Here is an 18,682-nt window from a genome sequence, read left to right as displayed (position 1 = left end):
CCTCCTGGCCCCAGATTCCCTCTGCCATTCCAGGCTGCTCCATTTCCCTGTCCAGATCCTTCCTATGCTCCTGTGGGGCCCAACCCTCCTCCAAGACAGGGTGGGAGGATGCAGGTCCCTCAAAATGCTGGGTGAGTGGGTCTGCACAGGTGGCACCTCCTCTGAGGAGTGGGGTTTCCTGGCTTTTCCTGAGGCCTTTTGGCTTCTGTGCATGGAGAGACTCCCCCATTGGTTTGTGTTCCCTTGGCCAGGGTTACTTCCTGGTCTTTGCTTCCACCCGCCCTCCCTCTGTCAGCTTGAGCGCCAGGTGGAGCTCCAGGTGGCTCCTCCCATCCCAAGGGAGGGAGGCCCTGGACAGGCAGGCGGGCCCTGGACTACCGAGCAGGGCTGGAGGGAGAAGCAGGCTGCTGTAGGCTGTGTGAGGCCAGTCCCGCCCCACCTGTCCCTTTTCCGGGGATCATTAGTCCTGGGGCTTGTCCCTGCAGTGCTATTGGCCTAGCGGTCAGCTTCGAGGAGGAAGTGGCCGAGTTCCGAGCGTTCTTCCTCACCTGGTTTGGGCCACTGTGCACAGCTGTGCCCCTGGCTCAGCCCCGCCCCTTGTGGCCCTCTGATTGCGACTTCCCCATCTCTCTGGGGAGATGCTGTCCCGTGGGTAAGTCCCCCGCTCCACCTGGGTACCACAGTCTCCTGTTACTTTGGGAGGGAGAGGCGGGGCTCATGCTCACTTTTAACAGGTGTGAGACTATGAGTGCAATCTGCTGCTGCCTCCTGCCCTGGGTCTGCTTCCTGTCTCTACATACTGCTTCCCCCCAAGATGTGAGGAATCCCAGGCTGATTCATGCCTCTCTGCCCCACCGCTCCTTTTCTCTAGGACTTTCCCCTGACAGATGTGTATTTATTCTCACCATTGCATTTCTCCCTTGCTTCTGTCGTCTGCTTAGGACCTGTGCCCCTGGGTAGCCCACGTCACCTGAAACAGGGTGTCTGAAATGCAAACCTGAGAAAGCTCCCTGTTCCCACATGACTTCCCATCTGGCCTCCGCTCCTCTTTCTCTCGGTTTCCTGTCACTTCCCCTCCCCTGCATCATTCATTCAACACATACATGCCGAGCATCTGTTACAGGCCAGGTACTTTTTAAGGTGCTGACAATACTGTAGCAAACAAGGTGGACATGGTCCCTGCTTTCACGGAGCTTCGTTCCAGTGCGAGGTGACAGACTACACAAGGAACCCAATTAATAGGATCATTTCTCAGAAGTGTTATGCAGAAAATGAAACAGTTTCATGTGCTAGTGAGTGACAGTGTGCCGCTGGCATCACTAGCTGGAGCGGTCAGGGAGGGCTTTCCTGAGAAGGTGATGCGGGAGCTGAGACCTGGATGATGAGGAAGAGTCAGCCATGTGGTGATAGTCACGTGCCCCTGGGCGGAGGGAGTGGCGAGTGCAAAGGCCCTGCAGTGGGAACAAAAGAGACAAGAACAGCGCCTGCCGCAGAGTAAACCAGCGGAGAGGGAACAGGGACAGGCAGTTAGGCCTTGCTGGAGTTTGCATCTTACAGTGAAGACCAGCTTGGGGTGTTGGTGTTTGTGGGTTGGTCTCCCCAAGTCCTGCTGGTTCTTCTCACACGTCTGCCCTTCCGGTTTGCACTGCTGCCCCCAGTGCACACCTCGTCACCCTCAGCCCCCTGACAGGGCTCTCATTGAGTCTTCTGGTCCCTCATCCTTCCCACACTCCTGCCACGGCTGTTTTCCTACCAGGTAGCTGGCAAGGCTTCTCCCGGTGCAGAGTCCTTCCTTGGTTCCTCAGCCTGGCCTTGTAAGACCCTTTGCAGCAGGTGCCAGCCTCTCTGAGCAGCTTTGCTCCAGCCATGCCACTCTGCTCACACCCCAGCATGGCTCAGGTGGCCCTGTGCCTGCCCGCTCGGGGCCTTTGCAGAGGCTGCCTCTGTGGGAACACCAGCCCCTCCGCTTCCATCGTGGGCTGTGCCGGTGCCCTCTGCCCCATCCCCCCGCACTGCAGCCTCCAGCGGCGCGGTTGGTGTGGTGGAGACGGCAATAGGCCCTGGCATCAGACAGCCTTGATTTGTCCACCTTCCCACTCACTTGTGACCTTGTGCAAGTTGCTTAACTTCTCTGAGCCTTAGTTTTTGTTTCTAAAATTAGGCTAAGACCTACCGAATAGGGTTGGCATGTGGATTAATAATGTAAAGTAGGGCCGGCCCCGTGGCTTAGCGGTTAAGTGCGCGCGCTCCGCTGCTGGCGGCCTGGGTTCGGATCCCGGGCGCGCACAGACGCACCGCTTCTCCGGCCATGCTGGGGCCGCGTCCCACATACAGCAGCTGGAAGGCTGTGCAACTATGACATACAACTATCTACTGGGGCTTTGGGGGGAAAATAAATAAATAAATAAAATCTTTAAAAAAAAAAATGTAAAGTAAAAGCTGTTGGCACTTAAACCCTACTACTAAACATTAGCTTTTTACATCAGTATTTGGGAAATACTCTTAAGTCCGTTTATCAGGTGGGGATACGAGGCTCCGGGAAGTTCATAATTTTCTAGAAATTATTTCACTTTGTTTGCTCTTCCAGACCACCTATCTTTCTGTATCACCATTGATCTCTATCTCGACCTTTATCTCCCTGCTTCCCAGGTGAATTTTCTCTTCCGAATGATTGGTTGCTTGCTTTTGTAATTCTCAGCCTCCTTGAGCCTGTTTTCCTCCGTTAAACAATAATTCCTACTTCACAGGGATGTCTGAGGCCCAATGGGGTTGTGTGTTTGCAAGTCCTCTGCAAACTCCAGAGCACTTATGTCAAGGGGAGGTGGAGGGGAGGTGGTTACGATTCATTTTTCTGTCAAGGGACAGCAGAGACTGTATATCTTATCCTAGTGTTTGTCTGTCTTCCAGCTTGACTACTTGGCTTCAGAGAAATTCCTGCCTCTTCCATGGGTCAGGAGTTTCTGGGTGCCTGGTTAGTTTCTTCCTGCCAAGTCAGTTTAAACCCCGGAAGGAGAGAGGCCTGTGGCCAGGGTGCAGCAGATGTTTAGTGCCGAGCACGGACCTGCAGTTTCGTGTGTGGTCAGGGTGGTGTGAACGTGTGTGGGTGTTTGCACCGGACCAGGTATGTGTGTAGATGGGCATGGATGATGAGGTGCATGTGGTGGGACCATGTGCCTAAATGGAGGCTTGTATGTGCGTGTATGTGTACTCATCTATATGTGACAAGCAGCGTGTGCAAGTGTAGGACCAGGAGGCTGGACTTGTGACCACATATGTGAACGGGTATTGATGAGCTTGTTTATCAGACATGTACTCCGTGAGAAGCGTGCTCAGCTTTGAACATTCGGAGGCGAGCAAGACTAGCAGCAACTAGAGCAAAGGGCTCTTCCTGCCCCTCGCTGTGAGGGTGTTCATGGTCCTTCAGGGTGGCCGTCCAAGACTGCAGGGGTAGTCAGTGTTAGACCATGCAATAAACAGGCCAAGCAAGTTCCCCAGGGCACCGGAAGGGAGGAGGAGCTCTTTTTAGGGGGGAAAATTGACGTTTGATGTTTCAAAAGATGATAAAGTAGTCATCATAGGAAAAATACACTTTCATTGGGCTTTAACATTTTGTTATTTTTTCCTTATTTTTAATTGAGGTATAGCATACATAAGGTGCATGAATATTAAGAATACAGCCTGATGAATGTCACACTTATACACACCCGTGTATACACCACCCAGATCAAGATTTAGAGCAGTCCCAGCACCTCAGATGTTTCCCAGAAATTGCCATCTCCCAGTCAATTTACTTATTTTTATAACAGCAATACATGCCCATGCTACAACGTTCAAAAAAGTATGAGGGAGAAGTAAACGTCTCTCCCAGCCCTCTCCTCCGGCCACCAGGCCTCCCTCTCTAGGGAAGCCACCAGTGTGAGTTTCTTGTGTCTCCCTGGTGGGGCTTCTTTCCTCTTGTTTTGGCTTGGCAGTGTTTGTGTTGTATGGGGATGACACACTGGGTACATCATAAGCTTTTAGTGTTTAGGGCCTCTCCAGGTCAACCAGCCCTGAGAATATCAGCCGTGGCCGGGACCTCGGCCCCAGCCTCCAGCCCCCAGGAGACATGCCCCTGGTCAGTCCTGGCTGACTCAGACCAGACCCACTTGGCAAGAACCTACAGCTCAGGCACAGGTGGCCCGACCCAAGGGGGCGGGCGGCTCTATCCCCATCTGCTTTCCTCCCATTCTGTTCCTTGGCTCTGACTACACGGTTAGGGCAGGGCGGGGCAAGGGCCTAGAGACAAGAAGTTGAAAAGTGCGAGTTTGACAGGGCTGTGCAGGGGTCATTTTGTCCATCCCTCTGCCCCAGTGGCACCTGTGCAGTGTGTTTGTCAGGAGAGGCAAGGGCGCCCCTCACTTTGTCAGCATCTGCACGGCCTTGGCTATTAGGAGTCTCCCCCTCCCACTGCAGCCCCAATGGCCGAGGAGCCTCCCAACCTCTGTCCTTGAAGCCCCGAGGGCTGGCATGTGGTAGCTAAAATCACAGGCTTTGGAACCAGACCGTCCGGGTTTGCATCCCGGCACTGCCACTTACTGACTGCATGACCTCCGGCCACTTCTCTACCCTCCCTGAGCATCACGTTCCTCATCTGTAAAGTGAGGATAAAACCTTGTCTGTAAAGTGAGGATAAAGATGGTACCTGCTCCATAGGGCTGTTGTGAGGGATAAGGCAGACAGGGCACGTAGACAACCTTTTAGTACAGTGCCTGGCATACTGAGACTCCATCAAATGACAGTCGTCACTGTCACCATTATTAGTAGCTTGGACCAGGGAAGGCTGTGTGGAAGCAGCTGGAGGAGGAGGAAGAGATGGCATGTGACTGTGCAGGTTCACGTGTAGGAAGCATGAGGGTGCTCCTTGCCTGGAGGGTGCAAGGCACACGTGTCCTTATTTCGTGTGTTGTCACGTTTGCGGAGGGCCACGCTCCTGAAGCCTCTGACGGCAGACGTGTGGGAAGTGCGCCCCGTCCCCACCCCCACTGCCACCCCGCTCTGCTTGTCTTCGCTCTGCTCTAAAACGAGAAGTACAAGTGAGTTCCCCCAAGGGGTCGGCCGCGCCCCTTCCTGTCCCCGCCCTGCCGGGTGCCCCAGGCCACTGGAGTGGCAGCCCCATAACCAGGACCGCGGGGTGGTGAGGTGGCCTGGGCGCTGAGAGCTGAGAGCCCTGTTGGAGGCTTAGCCCCCGAGTTCTCTGCCTGCCCCAACCCGCTGGCAACACCTCGTTCCTTGTACCCCTTCCTCTCGGGGAGCCCCAAGGATGGTGAGGTAAGGGCCTGGGACCCATGGTAGGCAGGAGGCGAGGATGCCCTGGGGGCCGTGGGACCTCTCCTTACTGCCCTCCCGGCCTCCCAGGTGGTTTCACCGAGATCTCAGTGGGCTGGATGCAGAGACCCTGCTCAAGGGCCGAGGTGTACACGGGAGCTTCCTGGCTCGGCCCAGCCGCAAGAACCAGGGCGACTTCTCCCTTTCCGTCAGGTAGGTGGCCTCCAACTCCCACCAGGGCCCGTATTTTGGCAGCTCATCCCCGGTTCCCTCGTGGCAGTGCCAACTTCCCATCCCCAGCCCGAGCATGTCCCCTGTCCCTGTCTGTGTCCACCCCATCCCTGTGTGTGCCCCACACTCAGGACCTCAGCCCAGCCCCCACCCCATGCCCACCCCTACTCCTGCACCCACTGGCCTCACTGCCTGGTACCCTGCAGGGTGGGGGATCAGGTGACCCATATTCGGATCCAGAACTCAGGAGATTTCTACGACTTGTATGGAGGGGAGAAGTTTGCGACGCTGACGGAGCTGGTGGAGTACTACACACAGCAGCAGGGCGTCCTGCAGGACCGTGATGGCACCATCATCCACCTCAAGTACCCGCTTAACTGCTCTGACCCCACCAGTGAGAGGTGAGGGCCTTCGCACCCTGACCTACCCCCACGCAGAGCGGGCTGGCCTCCACCCCTCGCTGTCAATGCGTCCCCATCCCCGCTCCTTCCCAGGGCTCTGTGGGTCTCTTTCCTCCATGTGATCCTGGGGCCCGGGTCTCAGGGGACTAACTTCCCTCCCCTTTCCATCAACCCTTGAGGAAGCAAGAGAAGGTCACCTCGCCCTTCTCCGGGGTCCCTGTCAGCTGGCAACCCAGGCCCTGCTAGTGACCGTGTTTTATAGCAGGCCAGCTCTGTTATTAGAAAGCTCTTCTTCCTTCTATGGAACTGAATCTGCCTTCCTGTAACTTTTCCTCCCCCAGTACAGGTTAATACGGAGAGAGGTTGGTGTTGGGGAGGAGCATAGGGACTAACGCTGATGAGGACGCTTAATGCCTTATCTCAGCAACCCAGCGAGGATTGTCTGCCCTCTGGGGCTGGGTAGAGCTTGACTAGTCCCTGGACCAGAACACAGATCATTGAAAACTGTGTGATGTGGTCACGTGTGTAAGGGGCCTAGTACCTGGGCACAGGGTAATACTCAAGGCATTTCCCTCCCATCCCTTTGGCTCCAGAGATGTGGTCCCCAGAACTGGGCTGGCTACTCCCCATGTGGTCTCCCTAAAGCATGGGCGGGGGGGTGGGGGGACCTGAACACTCAGCTTTACATGGAGGCTCATTTTAGCGGCTGCATCTCAAAGACAGCTCCTGCTAAGGTGAAGGGCAGCTGAATAATTCCATGGGCCTTTTTCATACTCCTGGGGCCAAGCCAACTCTCCCTTGTCTGATATTAGCGTATTGATTATTGAAATGATTCTGAACCTGATTCTGTCCGTTTTCAGTCTTTCTGAGAGGCATGCCTCCCAACTTGTCTCAGTATTTTTGTTCAAGCCAAGATTAAAACTTAGCACTGGGTGAGGCTTAGGTAAAGGCTGTGTGGCCCACCACTGGAGATCTCCTTCCAGTCAACATGAAGCCACTGATCCACTTCCTTTGAAGCCACCTCCTGTAGGAGTAAAGCCCAAGTGTTGGTGACTTTGCTCATGGTGCTCCTCCTTAGTACTTTCTTGCCCTTTTCCTATGCCCACCTGCACACTCATGGAGGTTTGCCACCCAGACCCTCTTGAACTCCTCACGTCCTCTCCCTCCTTACACTCAGCCAGGGTCTGCTCTGCTGGGAGAGAATGGGTTGACCCAGACCCTAGAGAAGCAGTAGCTTGTGGATGGAGCTGGAAGAGGGAAGGAGGAGCTGAACAGACCTCCCTGGGGAGCAGCCTGAGGCCTGGGATCAAACTGCTTGGGAGTGCAGGAGAAGGGCAGAGCTGGGGCTGGGGGTGGTGGGTCAAGGAGAGAGAGAATCAAGACCAGGGAAGCTGACTCTAAGAGGCCCTTTTGATGACCCACGCCAGGATGCCTGGCTCACCCCTGACCCTGGGAGGCTGTGTGGGAGGCTCTTTCTCCAAACCTCCCTTTGTGTTCCCTGCTTGGCTGCTGCCCTTCCTCCTCTGAGGGAATTTGCATTTGTCCCTCAATGGCTAGCTCTCTGCCTGTGGTCAGCCTGGCATTTGCATGGAAACTTCCTCATCCTGGGCCCTGGGGGAAGAGGGTTAGCCCCCTCCCCATTGCCCAGGGGCCCTGGCCTACCCCTGAGTGGTAGGATGGGCTGGCCCAGGGGGCACCTGGACAGGGCAGGAGGCTCTGGAGGTCGCCTCTGGGCAGGAGTGAGAGGGGGCAGGACAGACTGGCCCCCTCCCTCCTTCCCCCATCCCTGCGGTTGGAAAATGCCCCCCCTCCCCTGGTCCCTGGGCTGAGGAAACCTCACAACCTCACTTCTCACTCTCTCCCCAGAAGGAGTTTTGTGTTTTTTCCATCACGTGGTTTCCTGTGGGGCTGGGCATTGTGGGGCTACAGTTTCCTCCTGGGAAGGGGGTGTGCTTTGGGGAAAGGTCCTAGTTCTGCTTTCTGCCCCTTTGAGCCCCTCTGAGCCCCGGCCTCCCCTTTAGTGATGTCATCCTGGGCACCCCAAAGCCCCCCAAATCACTCTTTCCCCAGTGGGGTTGTCTGTCTTCCCTACCACCCTGGGGAGTTCTCCCCATCATGCCTCCCTTGTGACTTCCGTCTCTCCCCAGCTCCATTGCTCTCTGTGGATTAGCTTCTGTCTGTGTATCTCTTGATCTCCGTTCTCTTTCCCAAGCCTAGCCCTGTCCTTCATGGAGACCTTGCCTCGGTTTCTCCCCTCCAGATAGCCTTGATATGGCCTGCCTTTCTGCCTTTGACTTAACTTTCAGAGGTGGGTCTGGTTAGAACTCCTGAGGCCTGCCTCTTATCAGCAAGGGCCTTGGGCCAGCGTGTAATCACCCAGCCTCAGTTTCCTCATCTGTAAAGTGGGGATAGTACCTACCTCTCAGCATTTTGTGAGAGTAATGGACCTAAATATGGTGGTAGATTTGAAAGCATCTAGCACAGTCCCTGGTACATTGTAGATACTCAATTTCTCTGCCCCCTGTGAGTGTCTCTTCTTAGTGCCTGCCCCTTGGCCTAGGTCTCACCTTCCGTGTTGCTGCCTTCTCCAGGTGGTACCACGGTCACATGTCCGGGGGGCAGGCAGAGACACTGCTTCAGGCCAAGGGTGAGCCCTGGACGTTTCTCGTGCGTGAGAGTCTCAGCCAGCCTGGAGACTTTGTGCTCTCCGTGCTCGGCGACCAGCCCAAGGCTGGCCCAGGCTCCCCGCTCAGAGTCACCCATATCAAGGTCATGTGTGAGGTAAGGCAGCTGGGCAGTGGGGGAGGCGTCCTCCTGGGGCTCCCATCCGGTTGGTGCCCACAGTGTGGGCTGTGGGGAAGGGTCAGCCTGCGCTTCTGTCCAAGGCTGGGGGTCCAGGGAGGGAGACTCAGGGCCTGTGGGTGGCCTGACTTGGCACCCCTCAGGGCGGACGCTACACGGTGGGTGGCTCGGAGACCTTTGACAGCCTCACGGACCTGGTGGAGCATTTCAAGAAGACGGGGATTGAGGAGGCCTCCGGTGCCTTCGTCTACCTGCGGCAGGTGAGGGGTGAGCCTGGCTGCCTCGTTCCTTCCCCTGAGCAGTCCCCCAGACACATGAGCTTCTGGGATCTCGACTTGCTGACTTCTCTTCCTCCCCCACCCCAGCCATACTATGCCACGCGGGTGAATGCAGCTGACATTGAGAACCGGGTCTTGGAACTGAACAAGAAGCAGGAGTCGGAGGACACAGCCAAGGCCGGCTTCTGGGAGGAGTTTGAGGTGAGTAATGGGGACCAGCAGGGCAACCGGCATGGGGTCCCAGGCAGACCCCATCCCCTCTCTACCACACCTTATACTGATCTGCGCCACGTTATCTCCACACGTGGATGCCCTTCTCCTTGTGGGGCCTGGTGCTCCATTTCCCCCTCTTGTCCCTCAGAGCCTGCAGAAGCAGGAGGTAAAGAACTTACATCAGCGACTCGAAGGGCAGCGGCCAGAGAACAAGAGCAAGAACCGTTACAAGAACATTCTCCCGTGTGAGCGCCCTGCACCCGACAGCCTCCATCCCTCCCTCTTCCCAGGCCGTCCATTCACCCAGGAGACTCCCCTGCCCCCAGCCAACAACCTCGCATCTTATAGGGTCTCTACCCCCAGCTCAAGGAGGGTCCACTCCCCCACCCACCCAACAGAGCCTCCCCTCCTCCAAAAAGCTTCTACTCCTCCCAGTGGAGCCTCTGCGCACCCCACCCCACCCCCTCCTTCGTCTGAAACTTCTACCCCCACCCTACACAGATCCCCCATCCCTGCCCACCCACAGTGCTCTGAGAGCCTCATGTTTTCTGAGACAAGAATGGGCTGTGGGCTGAGGAAGGGTCTGACCCAGGGGTGGTGACTTCCTGGCCCTTCTTGCCTCCTCTCTGCCCACTCCCAGTCGACCACAGCCGAGTGATCCTCCAGGGACGCGACAGTAACGTCCCTGGGTCAGACTACATCAACGCCAACTACGTCAAGGTCAGTGGTGCTGACCAGTCGCACTGAGGAGCGGCTGGGCCCTAGGGAGTCCCCATCTCAGGGGGTACCAGGTCCAGCTGATGACTCGGGTGGGTGGGGGGGTGCAGGGCCTGTCCCGGGCCAAGGTGCTCACAGTCCTTCTGTGTGTCTCTCTGTGCTCACATCCAGAACCAGCTGCTAGGCCCTGATGAGAACGCTAAGACCTACATCGCCAGCCAGGGCTGCCTGGAGGCCACGGTCAATGACTTCTGGCAGATGGTCTGGCAGGAGAACACCCGCGTCATTGTCATGACCACCAGAGAGGTGGAGAAAGGCCGGGTAGGGCCCAGCCCAGCGCTGCCCCTGATCTCCACACCCCTCCCCAGCACTTGTTGTCCACCACCATTAAACCAGAGAAACTTTGGACACCAGGGCAGAAAGTCACCTCAGAGGGCGAGGGTCCAACCCTTGTTGGGAAACTGGGGCACAGAGACGAAGTCTTGGGTCCACACCGACTCCCAGATCCCTGCTCCCCACCGTGGGCTCTCCCGACCACCAGACCCAGGTTTTAAACAGGCCTTGTTCCTTAAAGTGTCCTGAAGCGCACATTCCTCCTGCCTCTCCCCCACTGTCCCTATCCAGGCCACAGCCCCTGCTGTCCTCTCTGCCTCAAAAATCTCCCTGGAGTCTGCCCCTTGCCCTCCCACTCTGCCCAGCAGGTCTCCCTGCACTGGAGTCAAAGCGATCCTGTCCAAAGCACACACTGCATCCCTCTCTGAAAACACTTCAGTGGCTTCCAGGTGCCTTCAGGATAGTCACACTCTAAGGCCTGGCACTCAAGGCCTGGTGGCTTCCCTACAGCACTCACTGCCTCCAGCGGGCCAGGCCCTTTCAGGTTGCCGTGCCTTTGCACAAGCTTATTTTCTGCTAGGAAATGACTTCCTTTCTCTGCACTATCTCTGCCTGACAGACTCCTTGCTTCTGAAGACCCAGCTCAAATAAATACTGCCTCCTCTGGGAAGCCATCTCTGATTTCCTCCATAACCTAGAGGGAGAATTAGCCTCTCCCTCTCCGTGCCCCGAGCAGCTCTCTGTCTTCCCCGTTCCTCTGTCTCTCTGTGAGCTCCTAGGGGTGCAGGAGCACAGACTGCTTCTGATTTGTTTGTAACTCCAGCCTGATTTGCACAGCTTCAGGTCCTATGCATGTGCCAGCCGATGTTTGTTGAATGAATTGTAAGGTGAAAGGGCTGGTTAGGTCTCCCCACTTATTGGTGGCTGAGCCAAGACCAGATCCTAAGTCTGTGACTCTCGGCCAGTTCATCCATTCATCCAACAAATGTTAACTGGGCCAGCACCAGGGACTAGGGGCCTACAACAGGCCTAGATGGCCAGTGCCAGCTTCTGTGCCTCATTCCTCACCTCCACCCTCCCTTTTCAGAACAAATGTGTCCTCTACTGGCCAGAAGTGGGCAAACAGTGTGTTTATGGACCCTACGTTGTAACCAACTGTGGGGAACATGACACAGCTGAATACAAACTCCGCACCTTACAGGTCTCCCCGCTGGACAACGTGAGTGTCCCCCACCCCTGCCCCATTCCCAAGGCCCCTTCTTGGACCTGTTCTCTCGTCTGGGTGGTGGGATGGAGTGACGCATGGGAGCAGGGGGCACTGACCCTGTGTCCTTGGCCCAGGGGGACCTGGTTCGGGAGATCTGGCACTACCAGTACCTGAGCTGGCCTGACCACGGGGTCCCCAGTGACCCTGGGGGTGTCCTCAGCTTCCTGGACCAGATCAACCAGCGGCAGGAAAGTCTCCCTCATGCAGGGCCCATCATTGTGCATTGCAGGTGAGAATAATAATAATGGCATTAGTAGTAATAATAAAAATAGTAGCTGGCAAGTAAATACTGCTAAGTGCCATGCACTGTTGTAAGCAGTTTACATACTAACTTGTTTAATGCTCTCTACCACCACCCTCCCAGCCTCTTCTGGGTTCCCTGATGGCTCCAGACCCATGGGTGGAACTTAGCCAGGCCAACCCCACTGTTGGATCCTATGCCTGGGGGTTTCCTCAGAGACTTCCCCGGATGTACCATCTAGTCCAACCCTGCCAAATACAGATGAGGAAACTGAGGCCTAGCAACTTGCCAGGTCACCAGCTGGTCAGCGGGAGAGCCTGAACTGGTGCTCACAATAGACTTAGGTCCTGGTCACTCCTGTTTTTTCCTGTGGGCCTACTCAGCCTGTGTTTCTTCTCAGCCTCCAACACCTTCCCTCTGGGGTCAGTGTGGCTCCCCATCCCTTCTCTTTTTCCGTTTGCAGCCCTGGGGGGCTCGGCTTCTTCATTGCTTCTCCCTATCTCTCCCTTCCCAGCGATGCCCATCGACTTGGCCCCAGGGTTGAGTAGGGATGGGTGATGTCTTCAGGAGGGGCACATGCAGCACCAGCTCCACTGGAGACCCTCATGTTCATGATCAGGAGACCCCATTCCTGCTAAGGTGGGCAGGCCGGGGGTCAGCAAGGAGGAGCAGGGGTCCTGAGGGGTGGAGTCCTGCAGACGGGCCGACCCAGCCGTCCTGGCGTAGGTGGATGGGAGGCAGAGGGCTCAGGGTCCTGGACGGAGGCCGCTGGTTTAAATTCCAGCTCCTCCAACTGCTCGCTGGCTGTGTGACCTTGGACAAATGACTTAATTTCTCTGAGCCTCAGATTCCTCATCTGTAAGGTCAGGACCTCACAGGGTTGTTGTGAGGATTAAATGAGGCCCTATCACTGTGCCTGGAAGACAGTAAACCCACAAGAAATGGGAGCTGTTCACGGTTTACTAATTCGCTTCAGGCAGGAACAGGGAAATGGGAACCTGCTTTGTCCTCTTTCCTCCATGTGACCCCAGGCTGTGAGGGCCTCAGACTTCCTCCTTCTTCCCACTGGCAACTGTTGGTCTTGGGGCAGGGCTGGGTGGGCTGACTCTGGAGGTGCCCCCACATGCTGTCTCAGGGACTCTGCCTCCAGGGCAGGCCCATCGCCAAGGACGACCCTCCTGCTGCACCCCCCCTTCTTGAAATCCCCATGGCCTTTATTTAGACATTACAGGAAGGAAGTGGGTGAGGGGGGGTTATTTTTGACAATCTGGGTTTGAAATTAGACAGCACGACTGAGGGCACCATCCTGACAGGCCCAGCTGAGGGGGCTGGACTGGGGTCTCTGTGGGGTCCTGAGGTTCCTGGGGTCTGTTTGCCCCAAGATGGCGGCAGAGGGTGGGAGAAGGGAGACTTCCTACTGCTACTCCTCCAAGTCTCCTGACCCTGGTGCCCCTGCACCCACTGTCTCAAGCGCTGCCCTTTCTCTGCCATTGGGGTCTGAAGAAAAAGGGAAATGAAGCTGTGCAGCAAGAAGCTCCAAATATAAGTCTTGAAGGGCTGAGGGAGGTCTGGCTCAGGCCAAGGGTGTGCGGGAGGGCCAGGGGAGGCCCACTGTGTCCGGGGAGCAAGCAGGACGGTGCTGGGACTGGAGGTCCTAGATTCTGGGGTGGGGGGCACAGCCACTGGCCAGGAATGAGTATTCAAGCAGGAAGTGGAGGAGCGTGGTGCTGGGAAGAAGGAAGTGTTGGCGGTGTCTGGGGATGCCAGCATCTTAGCGCTCGAGAGCCAGGCCCTTCCTCACAAATCCCTTGGCTGAAGTGATGAGCACGGGTGCAGAGTTGGGTAAACTTCTGCCCCTTGCTTGCCTGCCCAGTGACCCTGGGCATGGTATCTCATCTCGCTGGAGCGTCAGTTTCTTTATCCCTTGCCCCATGCTGGAGCTGAGTGCTGGGGCTCCCTCTTCCTGGTGAAGTGTGGACTGGGCCTCTGAGGGCACCCCCTTCTCTCCTCAGTGCGGGCATTGGCCGGACAGGCACCATCATTGTCATCGACATGCTCATGGAGAGCATCTCCACCAAGGGTGAGGGTTACTTGTGGGGGACCCAAGTGGGGAGTGGATGGGCATCCCCCTGGTGTCCACCTCTGTCTGGGCCTGAGGTCCAACTGCTGTCTCTGCCCAGGGCTGGACTGTGACATTGACATCCAGAAGACGATCCAGATGGTGCGGGCGCAGCGGTCAGGCATGGTGCAGACAGAGGCACAGTACAAGTTCATCTACGTGGCCATTGCCCAGTTCATTGAAACCACCAAGAAGAAGCTGGAGGTCATGCAGGTGCGTGCAGAGCAGGGCCTGGCATGCGGGGGGTGGGGGACATCACCTGGTCCTGTGGGACCACCACCCTCCCACCACACCTCTGCCCACAGTCCCAGAAGGGCCGGGAGTCAGAGTACGGGAACATCACCTACCCCCCAGCCATGAAGAACGCCCATGCCAAGGCATCTCGCACCTCCTCCAAGTGAGTGACCCCGCCTGCCATCTCACAGTCAGCCCCTTTCTCCTCCCCGCCTGACCCTCCTCTCCACAGAGGACAAGTGCTGCTGTCGGGAGACCTGGGTTCAAGTTCACGCTTGGTTCTTACTCCCTGTGTTCACAAGTATCTCCTGAGTCCCCTCTGCGTGGGGCCTGTGCTGGGTACTGGTGTTATGCTAATGTATGCAATGGAGCCTCTGCCCCACCAGACAGGAGCTTCTAGTCTAGCGTAAGGACAGTGACCAGGTCTCCTTGCTTTCCTGGCCTCAGTTTGCTCGCCTGAGAGATGGGGTGGCCCAGAGGGGGCTGCTGGTGCTGGGTAACCCTGCCCTGTCTCCTGACCTGTGCTGGCTGCCCATACTTGCCCACCCCCCCGCAGACACAAAGAGGATGTGTACGAGAACGTGCACAGTAAGAACAAGAAGGAGGAGAAGGTGAAGAAGCAGCGGTCAGCAGACAAGGAGAAGAGCAAGGGTTCCCTCAAGAGGAAGTGAGCCGGGCGCTTCCTAAGGTGGCCATGGTATGGCCTTTGCTCTGCCGGGGGCTCCTCCCTGCCCTGCCCTCGTGTCCCTGGCTCTGGTGCTTCCCCTGGATGGATGGGTAGCTGTAGCCTCACCCTGCCTTTCCCAGCCATCCCAGACCTGCTGCTTCCCGAGGTTCCAGCCACCCCTGACTCCCTACCTCCCCTCTCTCTGCAGCTGCAGCCCTGATTCCTATGGAGGCCTCCAGTGAATGGATGACCCACAGCCTGAACCTAGGAGCCCGCTCTCATTCTGTTGTAATTTAAATGGCCGTGTCCCCACCTCCCTCTCCCTGACCCTGTATATAGCCCAGCAAGGCCCCAGGCAGGGCCGGGCCCTTCTACTCCTGTAAATAAAGCCCCTAGGATCCCTGTGTGTGGGTCTCTAACTCTGTGTGCCTGGGCAGGAGGGGCAGAGGGGGATGGAGGGGAGGTGGGCAGGGAGTGGTGTGTGTGGACACAGGAAACCTCGGCCTTCACAGTCAGACAGAGCTGGTTCTGGACTCTGCTTCACATACTAGGAGTGACCCCCATGGGCACTTTCCTTAGTCTCTTTCCTTTAAAGTGGAGGATGGTCCTCACTGGGTGCTTGTGAAAATTGAGATAAGGGACGATGATCACAACTGGCAACAATAACTCATTGCACACTTGCCATGTGTCAGGCATTGTTTAAACGCTACATGTATTAATTCAGTGTAGGTACCTGTGTCGTTCCCATTTTATGGTGGGGGAAACCCAGACATGGATAGACAATAACTTGCTCAAGGTCACAGGACTATTGAGCACTGAAGCTAAGATTTTAACTCAGGCCCTCTGGCTCCAGAGCCCATACTCATGGCGGTGCAGCCGAGGTCACCCCAGGGGGACACAACCACACACCCCTGGTGCTGACTTCTAGATCCAAGAGCTAAGAAGATCGATAAAGGCCAGGAAGCCCCGCCCCGGGCTCCTGCGGGCTCACGGGAGCACCCTCCCTCCGCGGGGGCCGCTGCTGCCCTTCCACTCCAGTCAGAGTTTTATTTTTCGTCCCCTCTGCCTTCCCCTGTGTCCAGAGTGGACTACGGTGATTCCTGCTCTGTGTTTGGCTTTCTCTTGATTTAAAATGCCGTCTCCCGGGAGTTAAGCCTGTGAGTCCTGCTCAGGAAGGACTGGCTCCCTGCTGCCAGAGATGCTGCGTGGGCGCGTCCTGAAGCAACGTAGGCCTGTTACTCCTTCAGTGCATACTGTCTTTATGGAGTGTCCACTGTGTCACAGGCACTGGAGCAGGGCTGGCGGTGTGACAGTGAATAAGACAGCTCAGTGGAACTTAGGAGGCTGGGAGGGGAGACAGACCCAGAAACAGTCCACAAACATAAAACAAGTACATCAGGTGTTAGGAAGGATGCAAACAAAGGAGAGACACGGAGAAAGAGGGTGGGGGTTGAACTCTAATTGGGCACCGCCATAGCTCCCTGGAGCTCTCACCCTCCAGGGGGTGGGAAGGTGGGGCGCTAACCTGTGGGCCTCAGGGCCCCTCTCCCAGCAACACCGTTTCTATCCCAGCCAGAGCTGCACAAAAGAAAGCAGGTCCCACTCCCTCTAACCGCCCTTGGGCTCACTGCCCAAGGCACTGAGGGGAGTCCAGGAGCGCTCTGCCTGGCGGCTGCTCCGGCTGCTCCGAGGGGCAGGGCTGCTCTGAGGGGCAGAGCGCAGAGAGCAGAGCAGGTCATTCCTCCCTGCAGCATTGCTATAAGGGCTGAAGGAGGGCAGCTCGGGCCTTTAACTGGCCAGGTCAGTGCTGATGCTACTGGGCAGCTCAGGCCTCTCGGCAGGGCCAGGCACCCCAACACTAGGGCTGAGGACCCAGAGGTGCCCTGCTGGGACCTGCCTGCCCTCCACAGGCAGGGATGCCCAGCACAGGCCAGGCATGGGCGGGGGCACAACCCAATCCCTGCTGAGCTGACCCCTCACTGACCTCAGGGATCTCTGGGCCTCCAGGTCTGGCCGTGGGCTGGGTATGAGGCCTCAGAGGAAGGGGCTAGCTGGGGGCAGGAGTGGCTGTGGGGAGAGGTGTAGGAGGAAGGCAAAGGGGTCCCAAGACAGTCCCCCCCCGTTTGTCTCTCTGGAGACCAGGCTCCCTAGTTGAGGCCCCGGGGGGGCTGAGGAGGCAGGTAAGAGAGAAGAGACCGCGGCCGGGAAAGGGTGGGAGGCCTAGCGGGGTGGCCAGGCCTCAGAGGAGGCGCCTGTGGCTGGCCCAGGGAGGGAAGGGGTTAAGGCAGTGGGGGGGCAGCCTATGGCAGGAGGACACACCTGTGCGCAGGGGCGGCAGGGCGGGGCCCAGGTGAGGAGCCTGCGCTGCCTGGCAGGCAGAGAAGGAAGGAGGAAGAGCAGAGGCCAGGGCGGGCCCTCGGCCCTTGGATCCTAGGCCTTGGCTCCCCTTACTCTCCTCGACACTCACTCTCTGGGGGGCAGGCAGCCGGTCGACAGGTAAAGGCCACCTGGAGAGGGGTCCTGGGGCTGAGCTAGGGACCGCAGAGCCGGAGTGAGGGCTGGCGAATTGGTGTGTGTCGGGGGCAGGGGCAAGCCGTGGGGGTGGTGGGGGAAGGGGCTCAGAGGCCAAGAACAGATGGGCAGGGGGCTGCTGAAGCCCTGCGTGGGTCTCAGTGGATCAGCAAGCAGGGTGGAGCTGGTGGTGGGCTGCAGGACTCACCCGGAAGTGTCCCCAGGGACGCGAGTGGTGGGGGGATGGGAGCCAGGGTTCTGCAGCCTCTCCACAGGGAGCCTGGGCCTAGAACTGCCTGACCTGGAGGTGGGCAGGCTGGGTGGGGGCCCCCGTCTTACCCAGCAGTGTTTGGGTGCTGCTTGGGAGTCTCTAATACTGCCGGGTAATGATGGAGGCCTCTGTCCCTGTGTCAGCGACATCCATGGCCTCAGGCCTCCAGCCCCCAGCTGCAACCCCCACTCTGGAACCTCCCCACACACCCTGAAAGCCCCTTCATCTTGAGAGGAGGGTGCTGCAGAAGAGGTGGCTCTTGGTTGGCTGGCTGCCCACTGAAGGGACACAATGGCCCCGAGCCCCTCCCCCAACCCAATGTGATTTGTCATCTGGTGGATCTCAGAACCCACAGCTGACCTTGAGCTTGGGATTGGCTCAGGAACTCTCAAGAGACCTCACCTGGCCTGTGGCCAGGGTCCCTGTAGCAACTGGTCAGCTCTAGCCCGGAGCTGCGTGTCGGCTGGCTCTGGGTCCATCTTCCAGTACAGTGTTGGATGGTCTAATTGTGAAGCTCCTAACACTGTCTGGTAAAGATGGCCCCCGGGCCAGTGCCCTCGGCAATGACCTCCAGGGAGCCCTGAAGACCGTGGAGACCTCCTGACCATCAACCTCTGAACTTTACCCCTCTGGATGGGGGAAAATCACTAGGAAAAGGGGAACAATAGGGAGGAGACAAAATGGCTGCCTCTGCAGCTGCGGCAGGATTTGGAAACATTCTCGTTCTCCAGGCATCTCCCTTGTCTTCCTGCCTTTGGGACATGAAAGAAATAAAGTGTGACTAGGAGCTCATGGCAGGCTGATTCAGGTCACTTGACGCCTCTTTGGTCTTATTATCCATCTCATTTTAGGCTCCCAGCTCCTGAGGACTGGGACTGCCACATCTGCCTCACCTTCCTGTCCCTTTCACAATATTCAACCTGCTGAGCAGGGGAAAACTAATCTACTTTCTCCAAAAATCTAAGAAGCTGAAAATGAATCCAGGCCCTAACCCTCTAAGACTCACCTCCTCCCCTACCTACCAAGCGTTTGTAATTCCTGTGCATACTTTTGCCCTCCGCACTGTCTTATGGTTCCAAACGTCCCTTGTCTC

General features: G+C 57.2%; 1 protein-coding gene across 2 annotated transcripts; it reads left to right on the top strand.

Annotated features, from left to right (window-relative positions):
* The first annotated feature begins 407 nt into the window (after nt 1–407).
* On the top strand, nt 408–15,211 carry PTPN6 (protein tyrosine phosphatase non-receptor type 6). Of its 2 annotated transcripts, none has more exons than XM_058558907.1 (16): nt 408–652; nt 5,395–5,517; nt 5,742–5,936; nt 8,528–8,717; nt 8,882–8,998; nt 9,104–9,217; nt 9,378–9,474; nt 9,870–9,949; nt 10,118–10,267; nt 11,367–11,498; nt 11,621–11,775; nt 13,800–13,867; nt 13,968–14,119; nt 14,212–14,303; nt 14,697–14,837; nt 15,016–15,211. In XM_058558907.1, the coding sequence occupies exons 1-15, from the start codon at nt 639–641 to the stop codon at nt 14,809–14,811; spliced, it is 1,794 nt and encodes a 597-aa protein (XP_058414890.1). In that variant the 5' UTR covers nt 408–638; the 3' UTR covers nt 14,812–14,837; nt 15,016–15,211. The 2 variants fall into 2 exon arrangements, with proteins under 2 accessions (XP_058414890.1, XP_058414891.1); XM_058558908.1 differs by lacking the exon at nt 408–652 and adding an exon at nt 5,110–5,307.
* The last annotated feature ends 3,471 nt before the right edge of the window (nt 15,212–18,682 follow it).

Source organism: Diceros bicornis, chromosome 17, assembly GCF_020826845.1.
Source record: "Diceros bicornis minor isolate mBicDic1 chromosome 17, mDicBic1.mat.cur, whole genome shotgun sequence".
Taxonomy (NCBI): Eukaryota; Metazoa; Chordata; class Mammalia; order Perissodactyla; family Rhinocerotidae; genus Diceros; species Diceros bicornis.
This window is presented reverse-complemented; position numbering and strand designations above follow the sequence as displayed.